This window comes from Belonocnema kinseyi, chromosome 10, assembly GCF_010883055.1.
Source record: "Belonocnema kinseyi isolate 2016_QV_RU_SX_M_011 chromosome 10, B_treatae_v1, whole genome shotgun sequence".
In the NCBI taxonomy this organism is placed as follows: domain Eukaryota; kingdom Metazoa; phylum Arthropoda; class Insecta; order Hymenoptera; family Cynipidae; genus Belonocnema; species Belonocnema kinseyi.
The window spans coordinates 115,054,076-115,071,962 of record NC_046666.1 but is presented as its reverse complement, the minus strand read 5'-3'; the positions used below and the strand labels follow the sequence as shown (position 1 = coordinate 115,071,962).

General features: G+C 31.4%; 1 protein-coding gene across 5 annotated transcripts in view; it reads left to right on the top strand.

Moving 5' to 3' along the window:
• Positions 1-17,887, top strand: part of LOC117182365 (UDP-N-acetylglucosamine--dolichyl-phosphate N-acetylglucosaminephosphotransferase) — a 174,950-nt gene that overhangs the window by 56,093 nt on the left and 100,970 nt on the right. For all 5 annotated transcript variants that reach the window (XM_033375561.1, XM_033375560.1, XM_033375562.1 and 2 more), the window contains exon 5: positions 11,113-11,183. In XM_033375561.1, coding sequence (XP_033231452.1) covers positions 11,113-11,183 — 71 coding nt within the window. The remainder of the gene's footprint in view (positions 1-11,112; positions 11,184-17,887) is intronic.

The window sequence follows — 17,887 nt, the reverse complement described above, 5'->3', positions numbered from 1 at the left end:
GCTAGAACACTTGCGGGAAAAATGCAGAAGGCGGTTGACCTTGGGTCGCTCCGTGTTCTTAGGGTCCACGAGGCTTTTGCTGGATCGTCGTATTGATTCCTTGACAGACTGTAACCACCTATCTCACGGTTGTGAGACATGGTTATTGCTGAAATTTTACCACGATTTCGCTCGAAGCGGGTCCAATTTTTCAGATTAGCACCCGCTCCCGGCGAAATCCTGCGGTTGTCCTTATGACTAATTTTTAATTATATATGTATATATATTTTTAAAAAAATACTTTCAAGAACTTCATTGTTTATTATCTGTGGCTTTGTTTGTCAGGCAAAAGATTAATTTGATAAAAATGCTTCAACATTTCAAAATGTTACAAACTTTTTATTCAGATCTTTTTATAACATTATTTTTAATTGTATGATTTAAATGATTGATGGCTCTTTCGCCTTGAAATTAGAATCGCATATTTTAGAAAATATAACTAATATATACACACAAAGTACTACCTTAAAGTGTACAGTTATTCAAATAAAACAGAAAAAAACAGTAATGTAAGTACTAAATATTTTAATGTAATATACACGATTGCAAATTCCTAAATATTAAACTGCAATCGGTTCTACAACATACTCTTAAGTTTGAGATATATATGACCCATATTTATGCAAGGCCTTTTAAGCTTGAACCCCTCAATTACTTGCGGGGAAAACCTAGAAAGCATTCTTCTGGAATTAAGTAAGAACCGTATATATCTTTGCCTATAGTCCGTGTACCTGGTTGAACCTAATAAATTTTGGAAATTTTCCTCCTTTTATGGCAGTGGTCGGCACGCTCTTACCCTGGGCAGGGTAGCCTGCCCTGGCTGCCCTGTGACCTACTCTCAGGGAAGTACCTGCGTGCTTGGCCAGATCATCCTTTTCCTCAGGGGTCCTTTGTTATAAAATGGGAAAAAATATGAGATTAAAAAATTCGTAATTTTGCGATGAGTGACTTAAAAGTAATATATTTGGCATCTACGTATTGTTCCGATTCCAAAGACATATAATTTGTCTATAAAGGTTAAAAATTTGAGAAGCATTTAGTATTAAATTGACTGTCAATCTGATGATTCTTGATTATAAACTCCTTCAAATTTTTAACTTTTGTAGGCAAGTAATATATCATTGGAATCGGAAAAATTCGTAGATGCTGATAATGCTATTTTCAACTCGTTAATTAAAAAATTTAATGTTTTAAAATTTTCTTACTTTGACATGCCTGTGGACATAGACCCTTGCTGGAGTAAGCTCACTCACATTAATGTACATGAATATACCGAAAAGTAGTAGGAAAAATTAAGTCGGGTGGAGCCTGACCATACCTGAAAATGAAGCAAAAAGTTTGCCGACCACTGTTTTATGGTCTACTTCTGTTGTAAGAATACTCGGTATGAATGGGTGCGTAGTTGTGAGCCCAAAATTACGAAAATCGTAATGTTTTAACCAAAAAGATTTATTTTTAGTTCAGAAAATTAATTTAAAATTAGAAAAAAACGGGTTTTCAACCTTATAGATGAATTTCAACTAAAATAATAGATCTTCAACAACAAAAATCAAGTTTCAACAAACCCCTTCAACTATTAACTTGTAAAATTCTTTAATTTTTACCTGCTAAATGTTTCAATGTATACAATTTTAAGTATTCCTTAAAAATTGTTGAATTTCACATTACAGTTTAAAATTAATTATTTAACTAAGCATTGGTTTTAATGATTTTTTCAACTATAAAATGTTATTATGATAAATAAATTTTTTTAATTTATTATCTTCAGTTTTTAGAACAATAATACTTTGATAATAATAATATGAATAATTATACCTAATTACTTTAATATATATTATTTCAATTTCAAATTATTATTATTATTATTATTATTATTATTATGTTTTCTTAACAGATTAGGAGTTTATATAATAATAATAATAATAATTCAAGCATAATTTTTAAATTCAATGTACAATTTTAAAGTATAAGTTTCTGTTTTAAAAAAATTAAGAGAAAAATGTTCTCAGCAAGTATGCATCGCTGGAAATAAACTGTTTGAAAAATCATTTTCGAAGCAATGTTTTTTGGCTTCTGACATTGGTTTCATTAAAAAAGGGTTAAGTGCATTTTTCACTTAATTTCTACATACAGAAAGTTTTCTTTTGATTTTGATTGAAAAATTAAATACGTATATTTAATATCATATATACATACATACATATATACGTATATATACATATATAATAATAATTACATAATTTTCATACATTTCTGTTAATGTTTAACAAAGTTCTATTTGTTCGCACAATTTTCGTTTACTCAAGCAGTTATTTTGCGATAACTATTAAACAGAAGACATATAATTAATTACGATTTCGAAACTATTTTTGGAAAATTAATTATTTAAACAAATTATATTTGTTTTAACAATTAAAAAGTGGTACATTTTTTCTTTCTATACGATATAAAGTCAGAAACATAATGCTTTGTGTTCTATTTTATTGAAATTCTTTTAGTTACTGAAAAAAACTGCTTTAGCGAATAAATATTGTTTAAAGAAAAAAAAATTATTAAACAATAAAATAAATGTGTCAAAATTATATAATTATTTAACAGAAAGTAGCATATGATACCAATTTGAATAAAATTGGACATCTCTGGCTCAATTGAAAAATTTTGAAAGTAAACAATAATTAATTGTTCAAATAATTACGTCATGTTTTTAGACAAATTTACTACTTCAAACAATGACAAAATATTGCATTTCAATAAGAAAATAAGATCATTTTAAAAATTTCTGGGGAATAAATTATTGTTTAAATAATTAACCTTTGTTTAAACAATTGAAAATTGTTTTAAAAGTCATAGTAAATATTAAAATTGTATATTAATGATTATTTCTCAGAAAACGACGACGGGAATTACTGAAAAATAACAATAAGCAAATCTGCGACAACTTACTCTAATTTTAATCTTTTCATTGCAAGTAACATATCGCAAATAAACGTACATTTCGAATATAATACTTTTAAATTGCTGATTACAATATTATAAAAATGTTATGTCCCGTGTTTTATTCGTCATGAGGACAAAAGGGCCCCCCTCAGGCAATGCTCGACACAGCGCGAGGGTACGTCGAGCAGGTAAACCGCGATCAAATGAAAATAGCTCTCCTAAATATTTGGAAAAATTGGAGTTAATTTAAAAAATATTTAGAACTTTCACTCCTAAATATCTCTTAAAATTATATACATTATTTTAACATTTAAAAAAATGTTGCTAACTTAATTCAAGTGCCTTACTATCTACTAATGTGTTTTTTGCTTGAAAATTTTTCAAATGTTTTGAAATATTTTTTCATTTTCTCTTAGATTTCATTATTTAAATTAAAAAATTGGTTCAAATTTTTCCATGTTTATATTTTGAAATAAGATATAAGAGATAAGACGCTTGTTTGAAAATAGGTATATTTAATAGAAAAATAAAAAATTTCCTATTCATATTTGGAAGAGATAATTTAGCACGAAAGTTAATCAAGAATTATTCAAGTTTTCAAGGCGACCTAAAAGTCAAATCAGAACTGGTTCAAAAATTTCAAAATTGGAAAATGTTAAGTTGAAATTTTTTCAAAATAAATAATTTTCAATATGAAACAATTAAAATTCGAGAATTTGCAAACTTTTGGTTGAAAATTCGTCTTTTTGGTATATTTTTTTTTTCATTTATTTTGTTAACAATTCGCCTTGTTGGTCGATAGAATGATTTATTTAACTGAAAATTCGACTAAACGCAGGTGATAATGAAGCTATTTTGTTGAATGTTTAAAAAAAATTAACGAATCCAGTTGAATATTCCTTCAATTCAGTTAAAAATTCATCTCGTTGATTAAAAATCTATTTTGTTGAAAAAGATTTTTTTAACTGAAAATGCAACTACTTCATTTTTAGTTTAAAATTTATATTTTTCATTTGAAATGAAACCATTTGTATGAAAATTGTCCTTTCTGAGTTGAACATTCCTGTATTTTGTTGAAAATTCGTCTTCTTTGTACTGTCTAAATCTGAATCAGTATATTGAGGCGCCCTAACGGTAGGGTGCCAACGCACGCGACACAACTTGACGGTACTTAACCAAAAATAAAAGCAATAAAAAACTAACCGAGAAATTAGCGCTAGAAAGTCTTTCTCGTGTAATTGAGCAAGATGAGGCTAGAAGTTGGCCAAAACTAAAAGGTGCTCACTCGCTTCATCAAATCATGAAAGTTCTATCTCGGGCGAGCAAAGCATGAAGTTTGCCACTTCTCCCGTTTAGATTATAAGCGAGAAGTGGTTCCTTCATGCTTTGCTCGCCCGAGATAGCACTTTAATGTTTTGATGGAGCGAGCGAACATCTTCTAGTTTTGGCCAACTTCTAGCTCCATCTTGTTCAATTCCGCGATCTAAAACTTTCTTGTTCTTACTTCTTGGTTAGCTTTTTATTGTTTATATTCTTGGTTAAGTATCATATAGTCGATCGCATGCGTTGGCATCCTATGGTTAGCACGCCTCGATATGTCTCATTCAAATCAGCGTATATACACTGCTAAAACAGTGAAATGTAGCTGCTGATCAGTGAAATTTCACTGAACAGGCCTGACTGTTTCAAAGGATAGTTTCCCGAAAGATGAATGGGCTAGCTGCATTACAGATTAGAGTCCCAAATATTTTCTACGCCACAGGCGTAAACTTGTCAAGTCTTACAAGGAGTCGTCCCACCGCACAGTGGTCTGGAATAGGAATTTACTGTTCATAATCGCCCACAGGTCGTATTTCTTAACCGATTTGAAAGTTGTTTTTTTAGAAATTCTCAGCAATTAATTTTCAAGAGAATTGTGGTTTGATTTTTTTAAATTTTTTTCACAGAGCAACAATATATAAACAAATATAGTGACAAAATTGACCATTTTAGCTTTGTGAATTTTTACCTCAAGAAAAAATACAGATAGAAACTCACTATCAGCCGGAATTATTGCATATGCATTCATAGAACATAATTAATTTTAATAATATTGAACTTAATTATTATAAACAATTTCTATAAACAAATTCTTTATAAACGGGTTTTTCTAATAGCTGAATTCATTTTTCTGAACAAAAGTGATTCATAATTGTCTTTAAAGCCATTTATATACTTTAAGCTTTACCAAACATAAACCATATATATTGTTTATAACAATTTAGTTAAGCAAGTCTCCTAATCGGCCGTTTCCTCGTACAAAAAAATGTTTTTTTCTTCAATAATTATTAGAGTGACATTTATTGCCGTGACTAACGAACGAAATTAAATAAAAAATAATTTATATGATTGTTATAAAGAATTTTGTTAACAAAACTATGATTTATTTTTTTTTACGTGCAAAAAGGACGGTGTGCTACTGAAATTATCCGACAATAAACTAACAGTGATTCCAAAGTTCGATATGGGACATTAAATAATAATTTGCGTAATTGTTAATAACAATTTCTGTAGCAAACTGTCCATAGCAATAACGCAGTACTTGCGTTTTTAGAAGTCACCTATCTTTTATTTGTTTTATGCAACTTTCTGAAAAATAAATGAGGAACAAGTGAAAATAAGGTGCAATAACGCTGTACTTGCGTATTCAGAAGTCACTTATCTTTCAATTGTTTTGTACGTAACTTCATGAAAAACAAATGAGGAAACGGCCGATTAGGAGACTTGTTCAATTAAATTGTTATAAACAATCTATATTGTTTATGTTTGGTAAAGCTTAAAGTATATACAAGGCTTTAAAGACAATTGTGAATCACTTTTGTTCAGAAAAATCAATTCAGCTATGAGAAAAACTCGTTTATAAAGAATTTGTTTATAGAAATGTCCATAAAAACAATAGTTGTTAACTCATGCTAATTTTTTTGTTACAAATTATGACTTTTATGAAAAATATTAGCAACTAGCGTGAACTAAACGATTTTTTCTATGATAAAAAAAATAATAAGAATTCGTTTATAAAAATTGTTTATAATAATTAAGTTAAATATTATTAAAATTAATTATGTTCTATGTATACATGTGCAATAATTCCGGCTGATAGTGAGTTTCTATCTGTATTTTTTCTTAAAGATAGAAATTCACAAAGCTAAAATGGTCAATTTTGTCACTATATTTGTTTATATATTGTTGCTCTGTGAAAAAAATTTAAAAAAAAGCAAACCACAATTCTCTTAAAAATTAATTGCTGAGCATTTCTAAAAAAAACTTTTAAATCGGTCAAGAAATACGACCTGTGGGCGATTATGAACAGTAAATTCCTATTCCAGACCATTTCAAATAATTTGCGAAGACTTCTAAACAATTCACAAAAATGTCAATGATTTCCAAAAATTTTCAAAGATTTCAAAGATTTCGCTGAGATTTTAGATAGATTTGAATGATTTCAGATACCTTCAAATATTTCACAATGATTTTTAGAGAATTTACCAGTATTTCACAAAGAATTAAATGATTTCCCAAAGAGTTCAAATATTTCAGAAAGATTTCAGATAGATTTCAAAGATTGAACCAAAGATTTCAATAATTGTCTAATGATTTTGCAAAGATTTTTAGAGAATTCATTAAGATTTTAGACAGATTTCACAAAATTTTCAATGATTTCCCAATGACTTTAAAGATTTCACAAAGCTTACAAATATTTCACGAAGATTTAAAATAGATTTCAAAGATTGAACAAATAATTCCAATGACGTCCTAATGATTTTACAAAGGTGTCAAACATTTCAGAAAGATTTAGGATATGTTTAGAAAATTTCACAGATATTTCCATTATTTTACAAAAACTTCTATTATTTCACAAAGTTTTCAAAATTCTCCAAAATTTTAAACATTTTCAATAGATTTAAAAAAGTTATTTCGCGAAAATTTCACGAAGAATTTACAAAGGTTGCAATAATATCTCAAAGATTTTATCAAGAATTTACAAAAATTTCAAATATTTTGCGAAGGTTTCGGATAAATGTAAAAGAATTCAGAAAGGCTTCTATTATTCCACATAGATTCCAGATAGATTTCAAAGATTAAACAAAGCAAGAAAGAATTAAAAGGTTTCTATATCCTACAATCGGATGAGTTTAAGCAAAGATATTATTTTTGGTTTAAGCATTTTATTTACGAGTAGGAAAATCAAGACTTTGGCCCTCCCTGGTCGATTTCTATGGGAGGCATTGGCCCCTGTGTCCCCTTGGGACTCCACCGCCTCTGATGGACATTGGAATAGGAGGGCACTAACCTCATGCTACCTAACTTGGGCGCGGGGATTGATCATAAGTTACAAGGGGGAGTGGAGCATGTTGGTTTGCAAAAGCAATAGAGGTTTAGCAATCCAAGATCTAGGTAGAACAGCCCGCTCGTTATTTAGATGCGGCAACGACATGCCTATTCTGCCGTGATTTGGAAAAACACCGTTAACTGCAAATCGGATAAAGTCACCTGAAGCAATCAACGGTAGGCGACTCAAGGGCCTTATCCAAAATGCAGTTAACGGTGTTCTTCCAAATCAAGGCAGTATTTCTCTCCTATTCGTATGGACATATCAAATACTAAGCTTTTAAATTTTTTTTACGATATTGAGTAAGTTCTAATTGAATTTGCTTGAAATTTAAGAAAAATACATATATTAAAAGATTTTTGTATCAGAATCTCTGAAAAAAATGACCAACTTCAATTTTTAAAATTAGACTAATTTAGAGTGATCAAAATTGAATAATGTAATTGAAAAAAAAATTTTAATTCGAAGTGATTACAATTTTTAAATTAAAAATTGCTCAAAGTTAAAGCTGTATTATCTAATGAAAATAATGTAAAATATTAATGATATTGAATAATTTGTAATATATAGAATCTATTGAATTGAAGATCATACTCTAATTATTATTATATAAACTCCTTATCTTTAAAAACACAACAATGAATTTAAATTTAAATAACACGGGTGAAAATAATTAGGTATAATTATTCACAGCATTAATTATAAATTAATTAATAATAAAAATTGGAGATAATAAATAAAAAATTATCTTTATTAAATCAAATACACGGCATAAGCAATCTCCCACCTCATCTCTGCCAATACCTTCTCATTACGATGAGAATGTAAAAAAACTGTTGAAATCTAAACGGAACAGATTTGTATTCTAGAAATTCCTAGGTATAATTTTTCATAATATGAAGCAATTCAAATATTTCGCATTAAAAAAGAACAATCGACTCAGAATATTTATACAGTTTCGCGAGTTAATTATAAATAATGTTCTTTTTCAGTTTATAAAGATTCAAATTAATATATTTAATTTAGATAGTTTTGATAAATTATATTACCAGATATTCTTAAATAAATTAGCACAATAGATTAATTAAATAACACTAAAAGCACAATTAATTATTTTTTTAATTTGTCTAGGAAGTCTATGAATTTGAATAATAATAATTCAAACAAATACGTATTTTATATTCATATTCTTAGAAATAATTGCATGTTCAGAGAAAATTAATGTAGGCAGTATATTGCAATCAATTTATAGCATTTCAAATTCCTAAATTGTCACATAAAATTTATTAAATGTTCAACTGGAATAAATGGCTTTTCAACCAAAAAGAAGAATTTTTTCCGAAAGTATGAATGTAAAACTATAATTATGAAATACGCAATGAGAATAGTTACATTTTCAGCTAAAGAACAAAAAATTAATGTGAACAACCGGAGGCAATTGTTTTCAAATCTTTTCAAAACATTAAAACCTTACCAATTGGATGGCATTTTTTTCAAATCTCTAGGAAAATTTCCTTGGAACTTAGAAAAATACCCTAAAATCTTTTAAATACTTTGAAATAACTTAAAATTTTTGAAAAATATTAAAAATATCTTGAGATAATTCAAATCCTTTAAAATCTGTTGAAACCCCTTCAAGTTATTAAAATTGACTGAAAATTCATTGGAATCTTGGTAAATTTTAGTTTTTGTTTAGTTTTTTCATAAGTTCTAATTTTAAATTGTCGGTTAGTTATAAATCCTAAATCATTGTTATTTTGTCAAGAAAAAATTTTCGATGGTTTAAATTAATAAATTCCCAAAAATTCTCATTTTTAATTGTTTAACTCTCTAGACTGTATTTTAAACGTTTCACTACATTAAAATAAACACTTCAAAATTAAAATCTAAAATGGTAAATTTTTAAAGCGGAAAATTTGCAAAATGCAAGTTTTAAGCTGAATAATATAATTGAAAAGGTTCACAAATCACCCACAAAATAAATCAAAGTTGACCCCACTTACACCCTCTCGCCGCTATTGAGTACGGCCGTGGTTTCTCTTTCCACCTTGATTATTCTTCGCAGATGACGTTGACATGGCAGCAAGGGCGCCCCCTCAAAATTCTCTCCCTGCTTAGGGAGGAAGACTTGCCCTCAATTAAGAGCCTCTTGTTCGCCTCCTTTAGTTTAGCGATTCGACATAAGCATAATAACAAAACTACTTGCGTATTAAGCGAAAACGTAACGCCAAAATCCTTAATCTCTAGGTTTAAATAAAGGTTGAATATTCCAACCTGCATCCATTATGATGCGAACTGAAATTTAAAAATTCTTTTAGGAATATAAAAGAGTTCCAAGCACTTCACTTCCGTAAAATTGCTGACGAGTTTCCTGCCTTTTAGGTTCAAAATCTAAGTAAAGGCGCTTGGCATTATAAAATTTCTTATACTTAGAAATAAATACGGAAAGTCGCACAGCATATCTCTTACTTTTTAATTCACATTCCGCAATTCTGTAAAAATCACTACTTAATTAATCCCGATTGTGAACTGTCAAGGCACATCGGACAAAAGTCATCATCGTAGTCACTTGGGAAACCTGGCACGAGCAGGTACAGCCCAGACCTTTGTCCGTCTAAGTCGGGATCGAATCAATCTAAGGAACTCTCTGTCATTGGGAAATCTAGCCCATAAGACGCGAAGCTAATTTTCGGGTCAACGAAAGTTTTTTTTACGCTTTCGATACTTACGATCTGGACGTAAAACTTTAATTAAACCTCCGTCCGATGGGAGGCGGGCCCGTAACGCAAGTTTTGTAGTTCGCCACGTTCCATTAGGTTTCTGAAAATAATAAAATTATAAATTAGTCTAGACGAAATTGTACCTTCTTGAATCTCAAAATGAAAAGGAGCAATTTTCGTGTGAAGACTGTAATTCTCTTTCATGGGAAATAGATATATTTTCTATTTCTCATAAAAGCGAATTTAGAAAACTGACAGGTTTTCGCTTGTGATTTGTGCGTAGACGCTAACGCGGTTAAAACTAGAGTCCATTGTCGCTAGCTAATTTACGAGCAAATTTTAAATCTTGCCCGCTTGAGACGGAGGAGGGATTTTGTAGAAAAGGGTACATTTGTTCCTCTTTCTCTCGCCTCTCTCAGTGTTGGTGAAGCCTCTCCCAGCGTGCAATCGCAATCTCAAAATTTTATTTTTTTTGCTATTATCAAATTTGAAGGATTCTAGACAACTTTTTCTTTTACAGGAGATCTTGTGAATTTGAAATTAAATCTAATCAAATCTGTCCGTGACAATCCTCGAAGATATATTTTTTTGTTTAATGTCCACAAAAAGATTTGAACCTGCGGCAGTGTGGTCGCTAGACAGGCCCCTTACAGCTGAACCTGCGGCTTTGGCTGAAAACAGCCGCGCGTGGGCCGGTAGAGCTACAGCAAAGCGGCGACCATGATTTTCAAAGGCTCATAAGTCTTAAATAAGAGCCCACTTACAGAGAAGCCAAGACACATGTCTAATTATTTCTGACCTGTATCGATTGATACTAGTCTGATGAAAAGTCAATGTCGCAGAGGAGATCTTCCCCTTGTCAGTGCTAAGCCTCTCAGCTCGCAGAAGTTGTCCTATTCTAGACGATTCATAGAAAAGTTCATACATTCTCTAGTCCGTTCTCTATTGATAATACTTCACCATTGAGGACTTATAGAAATAAGTAGCATAGAATTATATCGCTGTAGTTGTTTTCTTTTCTTATTTTAAAAAATTTCTTATTTTCAGATACAATAAGGAACATGATCATTTAAGTCCCAGTGTTATCATCTTCAACAAATCTGATATCAGTGTATTAGGTAAGTTGTTGTGTTTATAAGAAAATTACAATTGTACGTAGTGACTTCGGCAAAGGCTTAATAAACAAAATCAACCCAGTATGGCCCGAGAAATAAATCTGACTCTACAGCTTATGAGTCGTGTTAATCAGCATGTGGGTATATCTGATAGCCAAGCCAAGATAGTCGCCGTGGAGAAGACGGATCGAATAAGCAGACATTTTTAGAGAAAAATTCTATGTCCCTCACCCCAAGTCCCTTCTATGGAACCCTAAAAACTACACCATGAAAGTGCAATAAGGGTTTGCAGAATATTGGCCCTAATTTGTACTTTTTCTCACTTATTACATAAATCTGGATGAATGAATTACAAGAGTTTGTGTATTTTTAAATCAAGTTTTAACCAATTACGTTTCAAATTATGTAGAGAGGTCCAAGCTAGGTTGTCAATATAAATCGACCTTTAAGCATACAATTCTATAATGAAAATGCATTTTTCTTAGGAATTACGACCTATTGAAATTAATCTTGCAATTGTCAAAAAATGTCTAAAACTGACTGAAAATCTAGTTTTATTATTTCTAAAAAAATAGCCGCCAGTTTGTCATATTTTTAAATTTGTGTGTTTTCTTTGGATCATTCGATAGATTAAGGATTCACCTATCGTGCACAAAACTAGAATTCCAAAAATACGTAATCAGTATAAAAATAAAGCATACCGACCATAAGGGCTCCTTTCATGCGGACGCCTGTATATCATATGTTGTGTGTATTACTAAAAGAACTTCATATTTATATTTTATTTATTTTTATTTATTTATTTTTATTCATTTATTTTTTGCCAATTAAAGTGAACCCTGGAGTAAGTGCCGGTTTTGGGGCTGACTTTCGACTTAATTCCCCAGACAAAGGTCCAATCCGAATGTAAATGTATTTTTATAACGTATACCAATAAATAAATAGTAAATTATTGATAATATTTATAAGAAATAACTTTAGTTTTTATGTTTAAAAAATTATATATATTCAGTGTTCTCTATATGAAAAATCGATACAAATTAATTAACTTTTTACATTATTATGATAATAAAAAAGTATTAGTTTTATTTGAAAACGGACTCCAAGAACTCCAAGAAATAAAAATAATTTTCATCGCTGAACATGCGAGTAGTAGGACTACGCAGCTATCAGATCTCTTGCCAACATGTGGCAACACTGTCCCATATTATCAACATCAATAGATGGCGCCACTCACCAAGAGAGGGCCTTGTTCCATGCTAAGTAACCGGCAGTCGGTAAAATAACGTCGGTAATGTAGATTGCTGCTAAAATATAAATGCACCATCGGTCGATAAAATACAGGTCGTTAATTGTGTGTACCGCCATTTTATCATGTGTCGAGAAGGTAGACAGCAATTTTACCATCAGGGAGTAAAATAGGAATGCTGGTAATTTTTATATTATCATTTCACTATATGCCGGTAAGGTACGAAGTCCTGTTACCATCAGCCGGTAAAAACATGAAGGTCGGTAATTTTTATATTATATTTTTACTATATGGCTGTAAGGTAGGTAGCCACGTTACCATCAGTCGGTGAAACAGAGGTCGGTAATTTGTTATATTATCATTTTACTATATGGTGGTTAAGGGCATGTGATACTTATAAAATTTTCGATTTTTCCAGTTTTAGGTTCCCCCGGCTTTTTTCTAGGATAATAAATATTTTTTCCTAAAAATTTGGGAAATGATAGCGAACATTCTAACGGACCTCCCCACACACTTTTTTGTGGGTTAATTAAAAAAAGTTTTAATTGAGCAAAACGTGATTAATTTGCATAGCGCTTAGGAAATAATATCGATTTTTTCAGTGTTAGATTCCCCCGGCTTTTTTCTAAGGATAAGAAATATTTTGCCTTCAAAATCTGGGAAATGATAGCGAACATGCTAACGGGCGTCCCCACACACTTTGTGTTTTTTTATCAAAAAATTTTTTATATTGCTAACAACGTGCGTGTATATTTCGAGGTTATATGTGTTATAATTCACCCGAGTGTTACTTCCAAACTACACAATATTTTTAGCCGAAAACTTTGGACTTACAAATAAACATAGTACTTAATCTCTCGGAACTAAACTTGTTTGCAGGCAATCAAAAGAGCTTATTTCATAAATAATTTCCAGATTAGCGGAAAGGCAGAGATGAAAAACGACGTAACCTCAAAATAATGCATATGCATAAAATTTGTATTTAGCACAATAAATTTTTTTGGTCATTATCCCTCAAAAAAGAGTCTGGGGACGTCCGTTATGATATTTTATAGCATCTCCGAATTCAGTTTTTAAAATTTTCATTTTTGTGGAAAAAAAGCCGGGGAAACTGTAAGTATCACATGCCCTTAAGTAGGAAGCCATGTTACTCCTTGACCATTTTACAAGGAATTAGTTTATCAAAAGAATAAATTTAAAAATAAGTGAGGTTTATTGCATATTCGCTGTCTTGGAAAGTACCTTACCGGGGTTTCAACGTATCACTATTTATAAAAAAAACTCCAGAATTCTACCTGACTGGCAAACACTGTAGTGTACGCATCCAGTTTTCTCGCTTAGTGCATGATCATTTGCGCATGCGCAGTACGAAGTTTCTGCATTAACCGTGAGTTACTAATTAAGTTCATTAGACAATTATTAAAAAAATAACTTTTAACTGACTAGAATAACTTTAAGTAATGGAACTAAGATAAAAATAATTAAACCACAAGAAAACTAATAAAATTCAGTAAAAATAATTAAACTAAGTAAAATCTAATTAGCGTAAAAATCATTAATAACGTAAGTAATTATATGATGAACTACTTAATTTATATAATTATTGTAAAATCATAGGAAATTATGAATAAATACACATTTTTCTATTAATTTATTATAATTTTTTATTCAACAACAATCTTAAACTGATTTTAATAATTTGAATTTAATTGTTCTAGATTTGCAAAAGTATTCACTAATATATGTTCTTGACACAATTTATTAATAATTGCTTGATATTCTGGGCTTTGTAGTGAATGTTTTCTATTAATAGAAAATTTTAGCTCATATACAAGATCGCATGGATCAGTATGAAGTAATATACAAAGTTCAAGATATAAATCCACAGATCCCCAGAACCGTGACGCGCGGGCTCACATAGGCGGGAATTTTGAAGGTGTGCTTATGGGGAAGTGCTCTGATTTTTTGATATCGGTGGCGCTAAAGTAAGTAAGATGAAGAATCTGTCTTACGACTCTGTAAGAATAACATCAACGCAATAGGCGATCGTTATTCGTACCGCCGGAGTTACTTTACCTTTCTTGTAAGCTATAGCGATAAGCTCGTCACTCATAGCGGCGCTAGAAGCGCTTAGTCCTAACTTCTCGGGTTATTTCGCTTAGCGGCGTGTTGCGTGTGGCTAAACTTGTGATTTTTTTTCTTTAACTTCGATTTGGATCGATTTTCTTCGTATGTGAATGACTTCATTTTATGCAATAAGAAGCTTATGTTATACATAAGAAACATATTTTACCGACAGTTACGCTGCTTTAAGTAAAATAAAGCTGCGCTTATTTTAACACCGTCTACAGATTTTTGAATTAAAAAAATCATGATTTTAGAGTGGCTTACCCCTCGGGTATTAGCTATAATTTAGGCACCTGGTACTCGTCCCTCGTATTAAGTAGGCAATGCGCTTTTTTCCTTTAACAGTTTATTATGGGGTCCTGAGTAAAATTCTAAGTTTTCTAGAAATAGCACCCGTGTTTCCCAGAGATATTTTTGAAAAAAGTTGCAAAGATCGCGTTTGCATGGACTGGTCCATGCCATTCCATTTTAAAGCAAAATTTTCAACACGAAAATTAAACTAGAAAAATTCTGAAAAATTGCAGGGAAAGAAAGACCTTCTATCTTCAACAGGTTCCGAGTTATGGCCCTTCAAAGAACCCGGATTTTTTGGAAAAAAGTGACGAAAAAACTCAATTCTGTAGTTTGTATATGTGCTTTGGAACCTGTTAATTTGACCCGAAAAAATGTCAAAAGTTGAATTGAAGTAGACGCATTTTCGAGCAATTCTAAAAAACTCGATGATCTAGCGCCAATAGGTCATAAGTTATAGCCTCACAAAGTTGACCGCTTTTTACCTATTCGTGCGTAAATCTAAGAAAATGTAATCTTCTGGTCTTCATAAATCAAGAGTTATGACTCTTTAAAGAAGCATAATTTTTTAGCTATTTTGAAATATTTATAGTCATAAAGCTTTTTAAAAACTGCTCGTTTCATACACATCTTACAGAAAAAATTCAAGAAAATAAATGATAGAGGACTAAATTCTGCGTCAAATAAAAAACACAATTTTTCAGCTCATATAGATCAAGAGTTATGATCATGAAACTTTCACCCTTTTCATTCGGAAGGCTCTGTATGTACTGGAAAATATACTGCGACCGTATTTGAGCATTTTGGTGGCATGCATGCATTTATAGTTAATTACATGTTCACCATTTCTCCTTTTTTTGTTGAAAAACAATCAATTGTTTTAGCAAAACTAAAAAACGCGTATAGCCTACTTATATAGTAAAAAGAAAGATTTTCGTACGAGATGCCTGTACCACAAGCAGTTGATTTCTATGGAATTGCGGCGCATAACGTTTTTAAATTTATGTTTTATAATGAAATCTAGTGTTTATGGAATGGCTATTGCTTCAATAGAAAAAATGTACACAGAGTAATTTATTTTCCATGAGTGTGTAAATTTACCAGCGGGGCAAACCGGAGCGTAGCCCGAAACCTTGCCATCTTAAGACTTTGAGAACATACTTTTTGTGTGGAAATTCAAAAAGGAGTTGGTGGATATAAGATGGTGGTCATAGGATTCCGGGCCTTCTTGAAGGCAGCTATGAGTGTAAAAATTTATGTGATTGTATGAGGGTTGTTTTGATGTGTGCTATTCCAAAGATCCTCAAGCTTGTTGGTTCGGGTGTTACTACGATTTAAGAACATCTTTACGATACATTTTTTTGTTAGAAAATTGAAACGAAGTCGTAGTCTAAACAACTTCGGATGAGAGAGTCATAAATCGTAGTGAGAGTATATGAATGGCCTCCCCACCACACGCCTCTCAAGACTTATGATATTTAGGGGTTTTCTGAGTTTAATAATTAGATACATAAAGTGTTCCTTGAACGAAAATAGGTAATCTAGAATGATTCTAAAAAACTTGACGTCGAACGAGGGCGTAATAAAACAGTTATTAAGATTTAATGTATCTATGGGGTCTTCAAAATTCAAAATCAAAAGCTTGCGACTATTAACTGAATACATTATGGGACTCAAAATCCAGCCCTGGGGAATGACCACTGTGCTTACTCTAGGTCCAACCAATTCGCTGTTGATATTAAAATAAATGTTCTTGTCTAAAATAGAGTTATAGACAAATTTAGCTATATTTTAGGTACACCTAACTCACTGCGATCTTCCACTAAAATTCAGGGTATTACGCTAAGAAAGGCCCTTTTTAGGTCTAAAAAAAGACCCTCGGTGACCTTACACTTGACAAAACCCAACCAAATTTCCGTGGAAAGTAAGAACAGATTATCCGCGCAAGATTTACTTTTTCGGAAACCGAATTGTGTAGGGGAGAGATAAAAGTTATGCTCAAAGTATCAATCGAGTCTATTGTGAATTAGTTTCTCCATTAACCCTTAATAAATAGGAGACTAAGGATATAGGGCTAAATTTGCCTGGCGTTGACTTGAGAATAAAAAATACCAAAAAGGTGTTCCAGGGAGGGGGAAAGTAGCCAGACAATAAAATGTCCTTATAATTTTTTAAAAGAATGGTATTGGCGTCAGAAGGAGAGTGATTAATGATATTATTATCATTTTTGTCTAATCCGGGAGAATATTTAATTTTAAGTTAATTTTAGGTGAATGGAGCCGCAAGGAACTAGTTGGTCCTAAACTCACTGGGGAACTTATCATGAAAGACAGTATAAGGGCACATCTCAACTGCGAGGTCGTGTAGTTGTGAAATCACTCTGCTATCTGCCGAACAAGACGAGTTTGCTGGCTGAGTGAATCTATTTTTTAAGACTTAATGAATCTCCATATTCTGAAGATAGATGATGTTCTATCAAGCGATTTGCAAAAACATTGAAAGGATTTTCTTCTGGCTTCAATGAGGTTGTGTTTAGCTTTAGCTGTAAGACTTTATAATTTAAATAGTTGGCATAATTAGATCGTTTTCTAAATTTCATACAAGCTTTACACCTATTCTTAATACGAGGGTAGTTCAATAAGTCCTTAGAATGACCAACATATGGCTCGCGAATCGCTCCAAATCATCTGTTTTCAGTCAGCACCACTCCCGACTAGATATATGGTGCAGTCACAGTCCACATCTTCTGAGTTTACGTGTTTTTATAACCAATTGAAAAAAAAAATTGTTCGTTAAGAAAAATGAAAAAAAACGAGTTCAGAGCGGTAATCAAACATTTTCAGTTAAAGGGTTTAACTCCATATGAGATAAAAAATGAATTGGACTCAGTTCATGGCACATCTGCCCTGCTTTAGCAACGGTTTATAACTGGGTAAACGAATTTAAGCGTGGTCGTACATCAATAAGTGACGAACCACGTTCAGGAAGGCCCGTAGAAGCAAGTACTCCCGCAATCATCAATAAAATCCACGATATGGTG